Genomic DNA, 12,598 nt, shown 5'->3' with positions numbered 1-12,598 from the left:
CCATGAAATTTGTATTATCTTTTTGTGTTTTTGAGAAAAATTCAAAATAAAATTTTAAGTATCTTTTGGTATACAACCTTGCCATTATCCTTTTATTTGCATTCTTTCTGAATTTCTGTCCTAGACAATTCAGTCACAGAACTGTATGATAAATTTTCAGAACCCAGTTCTGAATTGTTTTTAGTAGCTAGTGGCTAAAGTTTTTCAACTTTTTTTTTTTTTTTAAAAAAGGGCAACTCAATATTCCTAGCACTTAGAAGCCTTACATAACAAGGCTTACTTTGCTTTGCTTGATTTAAAGTGAATGACTCATACTTCACCCATCTTCAGAATGTGCTAGAAGAGGTGGAATGGGGCAGCAGTATGAAACACTACAAAGGGTCTTAAGGGCTTTGGGTTAGCACAAAGACCTGAGTCCAAGTCCCAAGTCTGCCACTGATGGGATGTGTGATGTTGGGCAAATCAATGATCACTAAGCCTCAGTTTCCTCATCTAAAATTGGGAAAATGTCTTTCTGTCTCAGATAAAGCCCATGAAATGCCTCATTGTCCACCCTGAAGCTAGCAGTTTGAGTTCTTTTTGTTACAAGTGAAACTGGCAAGGTAACTTTCCAAAACTCACTTTTATGTTTCTCGAAACCTAATGTTTTATTTCCAGAATACCTCCTAGTAGGTGGCATCTGCCTGAATAACAAGTTGCTTCTCCAGAAGCAGGACTATACCCTTGACTCAAAACACCAAAAAAACAAGTCGGCTTACCTCTAGGAGATGGGCATTGGTAGAGGAAGTGTGAGACTGCAGTTTCCATAGCAACAGCAGTGTGTTTTTCAACAAGAGAGTTCCAGCCAGGCTCTTGCTGCATGAGTCATACCCCAAGTGTTTTGTTTGTTTCCCTGGGATAAAACTGACTCAAATTTTTAATGGCTCCTGTCAAAGATAAAGTAGTATCTCCTAGTTTAGACAGAAAAAAAAATCCCATGTGTGTAACGAGGAGCCTACAGGAAATCACTATCTGATTTTTAATGTAGTCTCAACATGTGTACAAATTGTTAAGTCATCTGGGTGTTCTCAACTGACAAAATCTCAGAGAAAATGGAGAGTTGAGTCTTTTTAGATAAATGCTTTATTTTTTCTCAAAATATTACGAAAGTTATTTCTCTGAGTATCTACAGTGGCACGTAGCTTTGTAAATTTATCCAGTAATGAGAAACATCTAGTTTAACACTGGTCTACTTTTACTAACATTTCCTTAATTCTCAATTAGTTATTCCTTTTCTTTCCTGATTTTAGCTCTTAGTTCTATTCTGCTGCAACCACAAGGTGTTACCTCAGAGAGCAGATCCCACCAACACCACAAGCCGAGATGATCTGCGCTTCTCCTTCACTCTCTTGTGTGCCAAGAGGCAGCATTAGGCAGTATTAGTGAACCTGATTCAGGGGGAAAATAAGTGGCCTTCAGCGAAAGTCCAAAAGAGAGGCACGAGCACAGTGTTTGACAGCTGGAGGATTTAACCGCAAGAAACGACCAGCGTGTTCCTCAACACACCATCATCTAAAAAGCCCCCAGTGGTGTCTATAAAAGAGCTGACCCACATTTCCAAAGATGGGAAGAATAAGCCCAAGGTGGCAGCAGAGTGGCTCCTTGGGAAGCTTCTCATAGCTCAGAGGCTAGGGCTTGGTAGCAAAAAGCTGTGAAAGCCCTATCCTGGGTGAATCCAACAAGGGGTGGGGCCAGGCCGCACTGCGGCATAACTTCACTGTGACCCCTTCGTCCTCTGGCCAGTGTCTGCAGCGCATGCTGCTTCTGTTTCCTTCTCAGCAATAAAGCTGCTGCCATGAGGGCCTGGGCACCCCTCAAGGGCAGGCTGAGGCCTGCAGTGGCAGAGCACACAACAAGGTAGATTCTAGCATCACAGCTTCTCAAACGGAAATAGATGGGAAGCCGCTTCTTTCTTTCCCCTTCTGGTCTTCTTAGAACGCTTCTGCGTCTGGTCTTCAGTTTCTCGGTTTTGGGGCCAAGAGGCAGCCAAGATCCTGGCCGCTTCTGCTTGGGAGCTGGTCCCCTCCTCTTCGTCAGAAGAGAGCCCACCTCCTGCATCGGTGTGGAGAGACGCCTCACTCTGCAGAGGTGGGAGAGGGGGAGGGGAAACGTATGGCACGTGTCAGTGAAGAAACACCGGGGAGTGCTGTCAAGAGGCAGTATAGCTCCCAGCACTTGACCCAGCTACCAGTCAGCCTGAGCGGTATGGCTCTGGGGACACACAGGCATTGGTGGGAAGAACCAAGACTTCCTAGTTCTTCCCATCAGCATTCCAAGTCTCGCTTCCCACTCATATGACTCTTACTATGCCTTCCTTGGATAGAGGCTCATTTAAGCAGGTCCTGGAGAGCCTGCTGTAAGCCAAGCATGGGGGAGTGCAAAGATGTTGGGGCAGCTCAAAATCAAATCTAGGAGATAAGTGTGACTGGTGCTTTGCATTTGTTATCCCAGTTTTGAACAAAAGTACGTTATAGAGTGAAAGCGCTCTATGGAAGACCAATTAATGCGAAGAATGGAAGAATACAACAACATTAGACATAATTAAGGAGTTAAGAGAAAACTATACACATATCTAAAAGAAATAAGGAAAACAATGCAAGAACAAAAAACGGTTCTAAAAAAAGAGATAAAAAGAAACCAAACAAATATTGCAACTGCAAGGGACAGTAACTGAAAAGAGAAACACAATGGAAGGATTTAACAATAGATTTAGTCAGGCAGAAGAAAGAATAGTGAAGTAGAAGATAGTTAAACTTGCAGACGCTGAAGAGCAACAAGAACGGAGGCTCAAAAAGGCTGGACACAATTTACTGGAATTATGGGACAACAAGAAACCTAGTATACACATTATGGGAATTTCAGAAGACGATGATAAAGAGAAAATGATAGAAAGAATATTTGAAGAAATAATGACAGAAAATTTCCCCAATCTGACAAAGGACATGAGTCTACAAATCCAAGAAGCTCAAAGAACCCCAAGCAGGATAAACCCAAAGAGAGCTACACTGAGAAAACAGCATAGTTAGGTACCCAAAAAATAAGGATAAAGAGAGAATCCTGAAAGCAGCAAGAGAGATGCAAACAGTCACATACAAAGGATCCCCAATAAGATTAAATGCCAATTTATCCTCAGAAACCCTGGAGGCCAGAAGGCAACAGAATGGTATATTTAAAGTGCTGAAAGAAAAACACTGTCAGCCAAGACCACTATACCCCGTGAAACTGTCCTTCAAGAATGAGACTGAAATTAAAACATTCCCAGATAAACAGAAGCTGAGACAGTTCATATCCACCAGACTGGCCCCACAAAAGATACTAATGGGGGTTCTGTAGATGGAAGCGAAAAGATACTAGAAAGTAATTCAAGCCATATATATATATATAAAAAAAAGATCCCTAATAAAGAGAATTGCATGGACAAAAATAAACCAAAACCAAACACACTGCCGTCGAGTTGATTCTAACTCATAGCGATCCTACAGGACAGAGCAGAACTGCCCCATAGGGTTTCCAAGGAACGGCTGGTGAATTCAAACCGCCGACCTCTTGGTGAGCAGCCAAGCTCTTAACCACCGTACCACCAGGGCTCCTGGACAAGAAGAGAAGCTATTAATAAGCTATTCATGTTTGATAATTCTAATTGTTTTGTCCTTCATGCTTCTTCATAACAAATGTATAAAAAGCAAGTATAAAAATATGTTACCGGGTACATGAAATATAAACATGTAATTAGTGATAACAAAATGGGGGGTGGTATATGTATAGAATTTCTTGTATGTTACTAAAGTTAAGTTGTTAAAAACTTACCCTAGATGTTATAAATAAAAGCTGTTAAATGTAATATTCATGATAACCACTAAGAAAATACCTTTAAAAACATACACAAAAGGGAAGGAGAAGGGAACCAAAATGACTCACTCCAATAAACCAACAGAACACAAGAACAAGCAGAATTAAAAAAGACAAAGAGGGTTTAAGACACATAAAAAACAAATAACACAATAGCAGAAGTAAGCCACTTCTTACTGGTAATTACAGTGAATGTGAACGGACTAAATACTCGAATCAAAAGGCAGAGAGTGGCAGAATGGATTAAAAAAAATATGATCTAACCATATGCTTTTTACAAGAGATAGATACACCTTAGACCCAAGGACACAAATAAGTTGAAAGTGAAAGCACAGAAAAAATATTCCATGCAAATAATAACCAAAAGAGAGCTTGAACGACAACCTTAATATCAGACAAAGTAGACTTTAAGACAAAATCTGTTGGAAGAGATAAGGATGGACATTATATAGTGACAAGATTTAACAATCATAAATATATGTGCACTCAACATCAGAGCACCTAAATATATAAAGCAAACACTGACAGAATTAAAGGGAAAATGGTACTTCAGTAATGTGTGGAGACTTCAGCACACTACTTTCAATATTGGACAAAACATCTAGAAAGAGAGCAACACGGAAACAGAGGACCTGAATGACACTACAAACCAATTAGACTTAACAGGCATATACAGAACATTTCACCCAACAACAGCATAATATCCATTCTACTCCAGTGCACATGGATCATTCTCCAGCGAAGATCACATATTAGGGCATAAAGCAAGTCTTGATAAACTTTTAAAAAGACTGAAATCAGACAAAATATCTTCTCTGACCACAACAAAGTAAAGCTATAAATCAATAACCAAAAACAGAAAACAACAACAACAAAAAACTGGAAAACACACAAATTAAACAACACACTATTAAACTACCAATGGGTCAAGGAAGAAATCAAAAGGGAAATACCAGATTTCTTAGCGAGTCAAAAGAAAATGAAAGCACAACGTATCAAAGCTTATGGGATGCAGCGAAGGCAGTACTCGGAGGGAAACATACAGTCATAAACGCCTACATGAAAGAAGAAGATCTCAAATTAACAGCCTAACCTGACAACTTCAGGAACTAGAAAGAGAAGAGCCAACTAAGCCTAAACCTACCAGAAGAGAGTAAATAAAAAAGATCATAGCAGAAATAAATAAAATCAAAACCAGAAAAACAACAATTAACAAAACCAGAAGATGGCTCTTTGAAAAGATCAATAAAATTGACAAACCATTACCCAGACTGACAAGGAAAAAAGAGAAAAGATGCAAATAACCAAAATAAGAAATGAAAGTGAAGACACTACAACTGACCAACAGAAATAAAGACAATTATGACAGAGTATTTAAACAACTACATGGCAACAAAATGGATAACCTAGATGAAATGAACAAACTCTTAGAAGCACAAAACCTACCCAAACTGGCTCAAGAGGAAATAGAAAGTCTCAACAGACCCATAACAACTGAAGAGATTGAATCAGTGATTAAAACAGCTCCCAACAAAAAAGTCCAATACAAGATGGCTTCACTGGGGAATTCTCCCCAACATTTAGAGAAGAACTGACACCAATCCTGTTTCAATGCTTCCAAAAGATAGAGAAGGAAGGAATACTCCCTAATTCATTCTTTGAAGCAAACATAACCCTGCTACCAAAACAAGGCAAAGATACCCCAAGAAAAGAAAACTATAGACCAATATCCCTTATAAATATAGATGCAAAAATCTTTAACAAAATACTAGGGAACAGAATCCAACAGCATATTACAAGAGTTATACACCATGCCCAAGCAGGATTTATTGCAGGAATGCAGAGAGTGGTCAACATCAGAAAATCAGTCAGCGTAATACACCACATCAATACAACAAAGGAAAAGAACCACACGGTCATCTCTACGGATGCAGAAAAGGCATTTGCATCTGTCTGGTGCATCAGACAGACAAGGCAGGCCACTGTCCCTCCTGGGTGGCAGTTAGCACAGATTGGACCACAGCAGGCACTAGTGTAGACGGGTAGGAAAGGGATGTTCGGGCAGGGCTGGGTGCTGGAAGAGCCAGCAGAGGCCGGACTCCAGGAGTGCCTTCCTTGGAGACACAGGGATGGTGGTGTCGTGCCGCAGTTATCTAGGACCTGACCAGTGATTTCTGAGCTGAAACCCCAGGAAAGCAACTCTGGTTTGCTTTCTTTACAAAGGCCCGCACTGACCTTGGCCCCATAGCGAAGCTTCAGCCGCTCTCTGATGAGCAGTCCTTTGGCCAGCAGCTTCCAGTTCCCTAGAGCCCGTTTCTCCTTTTTCTGCATGTCAGAAAAGGGTGGAGAACATAAAACGTTAAGTAAGCATTGATATTTTCAGGAAAAGTAAGTATCTAGATAGAGCCTGTGAATATGAAGATATATATATATAATTTTAGATTAAAAAATAAGTTTCTCAATCATGCCACGTCTCATTTTTTAAAAACTGGTCTCATTTATAAAGTGATACTTTATAAAACCACCAAAAACAAGAAACCTCTCCCTTTAACTGTTACCATTGTTTGCTGCCATTCAATTGACCCCCAACTCATGGCGACCCCATACACAATGGAAAACACTGCCCAGTCCATCCCCATGACTGGTTATGGATCAAGCCATTGTGATCCATAGGGTTTTCATGGGCTGATTTTCAGAAGCAGATTGCCAGGCCTTTCTTCCTAGTGTGTCTCAGTCTAGAAGCTCTGCTGAAACCTGTTCTGCATCACAGCAACACATAAGCCTCCACTGACAGACAGGTGGTGGTTGCGTATGACGTACACTGGCTGGAAACTGAACCCTGGGCTCCCACCTGGAAGAGGAAAGTTCTACCACTGAGCCACAGCTGTTGTTGTTGTGTTGTTGGGTGCTGTCAAGTCGACTTCCAACTCACAGCAACCCCATGTGACAGAGTAGAACTGCCCATAGGGATTTCTAGGCTGTAATCTTTATGGGAGCAGATCACCAGGTCTTTCTCCTGTGGAGCCGCTGGATGAGTCGAACTGCCAACCTTTTGGTTAATAACCAAGTGTTGCTTATGTGCCATGAGGGCTCCTTTCTTTTAATTGTTACTGACTGAAGTTTTAGGAGATGAGGTCATCCAGAACCTGGACTATGGGTAACTCCTTTCAAGACAGACGTAGGTTTTGGTGGCAGGGGCAGTGGTCCTTGGAGCCAGGCAGATCAAGAGCCTGATAGTGGATTCTGAGGTGTAGGCAGGACCCTTTTTATACAGTGCTGGTGCCCTACAATGCCTTCATAAAGAGAGCTAGAATGAGCTTTAAAGCTCGTCTACCCTCTCCCCTTCCTACACATGGTGCAGGTGAGGCCCAAGGAGGGGAGGAGACCTGATAGCTGTGTGCTGTCCCTACCTCAGCACTCCCAGGCTAGCCCCTTTCCAGGCCGCTCACCTCTTTCTCCTTCTTTTCGATGAGTGCCTGTTCCTTTTCCCAGGCATCTAGGAGTACTTCTTTGTATTCCTCACAGATGATGTACCCGTCAGTTCTGAGGGGACAAAATATGGGTGATGTTCCCCGACCCTGCCTCCCTCTGCAGAGGACAGTGGGCACTTCTAAACACTCAGGCCCTTAAGGACTTGCTGGGTCAGCCAGTCCACGATGCCGGCTGGCAGCTAGTAAGACATCACTCCTGCAGAAGGAAGGCCTAGGGAAACTGGACCAGCAGCTACTTCCCCAGTCCTGCCTGAGCCCTGGGATGAGGTTCCCACCCCCCACTGCATAGCAGAACAGACCACGAACCAGGCAGCCCTGGAAGGATGCTGTGACCGCTGCCAGGGAGGTGTTTTAATCTAGCATTATTAGGATGCTAGCTTCACTGGCTTTGTTGACAGGATTGGTAAAGTGTTGAGGTTGATTCTGCAAATCCAGTATAAAAACTTGAAAATGAAAGCCACCGGGCCTCAACCTCCACCAGCCCACATCAGCTTCCCATCCCCATCTCCGTAAACTCCTCATCCCTCCTTTCGCCTCTGTCGGAGGCCCCTCACGCACACAGGGTGGGAATAGCCTCCATGGAAGTCAAAGCCAGTGATGGCCTGCACACAGTCAATGTCCAGCTTGCGGGCCACGCGGTGCAGATTGGGCAGGTTTAGCTGGACACAGCCGACAGGCATCATGCTGGGCAGGAAGAGGTAAACATTTCCAAACTCATTCCGGGGCACCTGCGGAGAGGGACACACCAGGATTTGGCCAGCTGGAAGATGAAGAAGCCTGTCCTGGTCCTGCTGAGTGCTGCCCTTACCTTTCCGTCCACAGCCACCGGCGGCTGGAACTCCTCTGTCTGCCAGCGGCCAAACAGGGGCAGGTCATTGTAATCCTGCAGCTGGGGCTCAGCCAGACGGGCTTTCCGGGCCCGGTTGGAATAGCCTTTCACCATCTACACCAGAGGGAACAGCCACAGTTTATGACACGCAGCTACCGTTTCTCGAGTGCTTGGTATATACCAGGCACTCTGCTCAGTGCTTTATATCTGTTCCCTCATTTAATCCTCAAAACAAACCTCTGAGATGGGTGAGCTTTTTAATCTTCTTTTAGAACTACCACTACTACTAGTACTAACTAACATGTACAGAGTGCTCACTCTGTCCCAGACACTGTTCTCAGTGCTTTATATGTATTAACTTATTTAATCTTTATAACAAACCCGTGAAGTAGGCCCTATTGTCATTCCACTGGACAGATGAGGAACCTAGGAGGTTTAAAGGATTGAAGTTGAACAGCTCATAAGGGGCAGAACCAGTATTTAAACTCAGAAAGTTTAGCTCCAGAGTCTGTACTTTTAACCACTGTACTATTTTCTCTACTTTCATCCCTGATGGTGAAATAGAGACTCAGGGATAAAGTCACTTACTTAATCAATCTTCCACGGCACTTTAGGGCCCCCAAAAGGCTCCCTGGCAGATGTCTAGCGGCCAATACCAAGATTTCCTCTGAGGAGTTAACGGATGAAAGGGTGGAGGACTGGCAAGGAGGAAAAGGTTGCATAATTTTTGCAAGGAGGAGTGGTGCAGGGTAGGGCTAAGTATTGGCTCCCGGGCTGGGCACACTAGCTTCTTTTGGTGCAGAGGTCAGCAAACTTTTTCTGTAAAGAGTCACATATGTCCCTTGTCACACAGTCTTTTTTGGGGGGCCCTAAAGTGTCAATGCATTCCAGGATGCAGGAGGCGGCATAGAGGAAGGTGGTGGTTAAGACACTGGCTGGACAGACAGCTGGGTTTAAATCCTGGCTTTTCTAACTTACTAGCCATGGGAGATTAAGTAAGTGACATCATCCCTGAGTCTCTATTTCACTATCAGGGATGAAAGTAGAGAAAATAGTACAGTGGTTAAAAGTACAGACTCTAGAGCTAAACTTCCTGGGTTTAAATACTGGTTCTGCCAATTATGAGCTGTGCAACTTTAATCATTTAAACCCCCACGTTCAGTTATAGATCAGACCATTGTGATCAACAGTTTTTTTTGTTGTTGTTGAGAATATACACAGCAAAACATACACCAATTCAACAATTTCTACATGTACAATTCCATGACACTGACTACATTGTTCAACTTATGCAACCATTCTCACCCTCCTTTTCCGAACTGTTCCTCCTCCATTAACATGATCTCGCTGCCGCCTAAGTTCCTAACCTAACCTTTGAAGTTGCTCGTCAGTTTGATCCCATATAGATAGCTCTTAAAAGAGCACAATGCTCAAGGCAGACATTATTATTTACTAATTAAGCTAGACTATTATTTAGTTTTAAGAAGACTTCAGAGGATATTATTGGTTTAAAGTTTAAAGATTATCTCAGGGCAATACACCTATTTCTCATTTATTGACTCTCTCGTTATCCTACATTTCACATTTACAACAATAGTAAAGAACTACAACCCGACTATTTTGCGTGTTAACAACGTACATCTGGCAGTAACTGACGCTGAAGTGTCAGGCAAGAGAGTAAAGCCGGCTGTGATGGTTAAGGTTATGTGTCAACTTGGCTGGGCCAGGATTCTCATGGTTTGTCAGTTTTGTAATGATGTAATTTGGCAGTTACGTAGCGATGTAGTTATCCTTCATTTCCACACAGCACCAATTTCACATGACAACTTGGTCTTTGGAACCTAACCATGTTGGTAAGTGAGGAGTGGGTGTAGTTTTGGGGGCTCATCCATCCTCAATGGCACAAGAAACTCTGGATTACATGAGAATTTGAAATTTTGTTCTGATCCACAGGGTTTTCATAGGCTGATTTTTGGAAGTATATTGCCAGGCCTTTCATCCTAGTCCATCTTAGTCTGGAAGCCCTGCTGAAACCTGTTCAGCATCATAGCAACACGCAAGCCTCCACTGACAAACGGGTGGTGGCTGCACATGAGGTACATTAGCTGGGACTTGAACCTGGGTCTCCCACATGGAAGGTGAAAATGCTACCAATGAAGCAACACTGCCCCCCAGGTTATTCTAGCATTGTACTAATTTAACAGCCACCAGTCCAATGTGGCTTACTGAACATTTGAAATACGGCAATCTGAACTGAGATGGATTTAAAGTATGAAATACACACTGGATTTTAAAGACTTAATATGAAAAAAATGAATGTAAAATACCTCAATAACCCTTAAAAACATTACATGTTGAAATAACTTTTAAATATATTTGAATATATTTAAATATTAAAATTTCAGCTACTCTTTTTACTTTTAAAAAAAAAATTTAGATTTACACACGAGCTCCTGTTTGTAGTTCACATTTATATTTCTATTGAACAGTGGTATTCTAGAATGAAGAAACTAGTTATATAATATAGAACATAAAACAAAGGTAAAGGGGCCTGGGGAAACTGGAAAAAACCCCCACAGTCCTTCAGGTCCTGGAAGGCAGAATAGTGTACTTCAGCTGCTTCTGGAAGGGACCCACTACAAATTCCTACAGCCCCTTCCCACTAATGGGAGCTTTCCCACTCCCCACACAGGTCCTCAGGGCCTTGCAATCCCAAAGAGGTCCTCCTGGGGATCTGACAAATAAAAATGTGTTCCCTGCGACAGCTACTGTATTCCTCTGGTTTAGCTGAGCTGTGACAGCCTTCTGAGGTACTGTACAAGTAGTCCCCAACTTCTGACAGGGTTCTGTTCGGATGACTCTGTCTTAAGTCAGTTCTGATGTAAGTCAAATACCTCTTTTTTTTCCAGTTTTCATTATTATTGCCTTTGATTAATCTTATCTTTATAAATCCGATCTTTGAACATCTGCAACCGAACATCTGGGAATGATAACATCAGCCGATTACACGCTGCAACACTGTATGCAATGCACATTACTAATGGTAAGATGTACGAAAAAAAACAGACAGCTGTTAGGCACGGTTCATCATATATGTTGTAAGTCGGGGACCACCTGTACTGAGTTCCTGTCTCTTATGCACAAGTGACAACTGAGCGCAGCAGCAGAGTGTAAGGGAGAGAACCCTGGAATGAGGCAGGGCCCGTGATTCTTGCCTGGCTCCGCCATCTTACTAACTGTAAGCCCTTAGACAAGTCACTTTCCCTTTCTGAGCTCCTGTTTCTTCGTCTGTAAAATGGGCATCATATGCCAATGCCTATGGTTGCTGGGACCCCATTAAGATCATACACATGGAAAATGCTTGATAAATCGTCAAACAAAAAGGATAATTTTGATTGGTAGTTGAGTTTATACAGTGCAGTTCCAATCTACAGGGTCTTCTGGCACCCAACAGGAGTCTGAGGGCTGATTTTTGGTCTAGATTTCTTGCATGCTCTGGGAGATCTATCCCTTATAAATCCCTTGTTAACAAGTCAATTTAAATGCTTGTCTTCTCCTCAAATCTTTCTCAAGCCAGCAAAGTCAGGCATCTCTGGATTCCTGTCCTGGGCATCCACTCGCTTCTTAGTCATCCCTCCCCACCTCCCACCTCCACTCCTCCACCCAGCTTTATCCAGAGCTCCCCAGGAACCCCCAGCTCCGGTTACCTTGTAGGGCACTTCTCCCAGCCTCACCACTCTTGCTTGTTTCAGCCACGTGTCCTTAGAGTGCAGGGTGTGCACACAGTCCCTACAGGAGACAACACAGGGAGACAAAGGACAAACTTAGTACATGCCCCACTGGATGGGATGTTCTATACACGGAATCTGCACAACCGAAGTACCTCATGACCCTGTAGGCGAAGGAAGCTCAGCCCTGCTGACTTCCCAGGCTCTGCCTCGTGGCCTGGAGCAGGCCCTACTCCTAAGGCAACCAGAGGATCTGGGTCAGGCACACCATCTCTAACTGTGACTTCCCATCTCTTTTTTTTGGGGGGGGCGGGGGGGGGGTCTGTGTCCACTTAAGATTCCTAAGCTAACTGGGGCTATTCTGTCTGCAGCTTCATGCCTTGCCTTCGCCCCTCCTTTCCTTCCTAGGTTTTCCTCTCCTCTCCTGTCCTAGACCCACAGCGGCACAAGTACACTTTCTCACACTGAGTGAGGGCCTGCTGTGGTCCGGTGTGGGGCTAAACACCCGGGCAAGGGGGCGAGTGACCAGAGAAGGGGGAAGGGAACCCCAAAGATTACATAGAAACTAGCTAAACTAATGGACTACAACTACCACAGCCTCCACCAGACTGAGTGAGTCCAGTACAACAAGATGGAGCCTGGCTACCACTGACTGCTCTGAC

At 43.3% G+C, this 12,598-nt stretch overlaps 1 protein-coding gene across 3 annotated transcripts in view; it reads right to left on the bottom strand.

Annotated features, from left to right (window-relative positions):
- Nucleotides 1-1,220: 1,220 nt before the first annotated feature.
- Nucleotides 1,221-12,598, bottom strand: part of XPC (XPC complex subunit, DNA damage recognition and repair factor) — a 55,172-nt gene continuing 43,794 nt past the window's right edge. For 2 of the 3 annotated variants that reach the window (XM_004368367.2, XM_023742524.1), the window contains 6 exons: nucleotides 11,916-11,997; nucleotides 8,188-8,322; nucleotides 7,938-8,107; nucleotides 7,338-7,431; nucleotides 6,124-6,213; nucleotides 1,221-2,119 (listed from right to left, as the gene is read on the bottom strand). In XM_004368367.2, coding sequence (XP_004368424.1) covers nucleotides 1,910-2,119; nucleotides 6,124-6,213; nucleotides 7,338-7,431; nucleotides 7,938-8,107; nucleotides 8,188-8,322; nucleotides 11,916-11,997 — 781 coding nt within the window. In that variant the 3' untranslated portion in view covers nucleotides 1,221-1,909. Of the gene's footprint in view, nucleotides 2,120-6,123; nucleotides 6,214-7,337; nucleotides 7,432-7,937; nucleotides 8,108-8,187; nucleotides 8,323-10,308; nucleotides 11,189-11,915; nucleotides 11,998-12,598 lie in introns of those variants that run through there. The other variant, XM_023742488.1, reaches the window with a different exon arrangement.

The sequence above is a fragment of the Trichechus manatus genome, unplaced genomic scaffold, assembly GCF_000243295.1.
Source record: "Trichechus manatus latirostris isolate Lorelei unplaced genomic scaffold, TriManLat1.0 scaffold00001, whole genome shotgun sequence".
NCBI lineage: Eukaryota > Metazoa > Chordata > Mammalia > Sirenia > Trichechidae > Trichechus > Trichechus manatus.
This window is presented reverse-complemented; position numbering and strand designations above follow the sequence as displayed.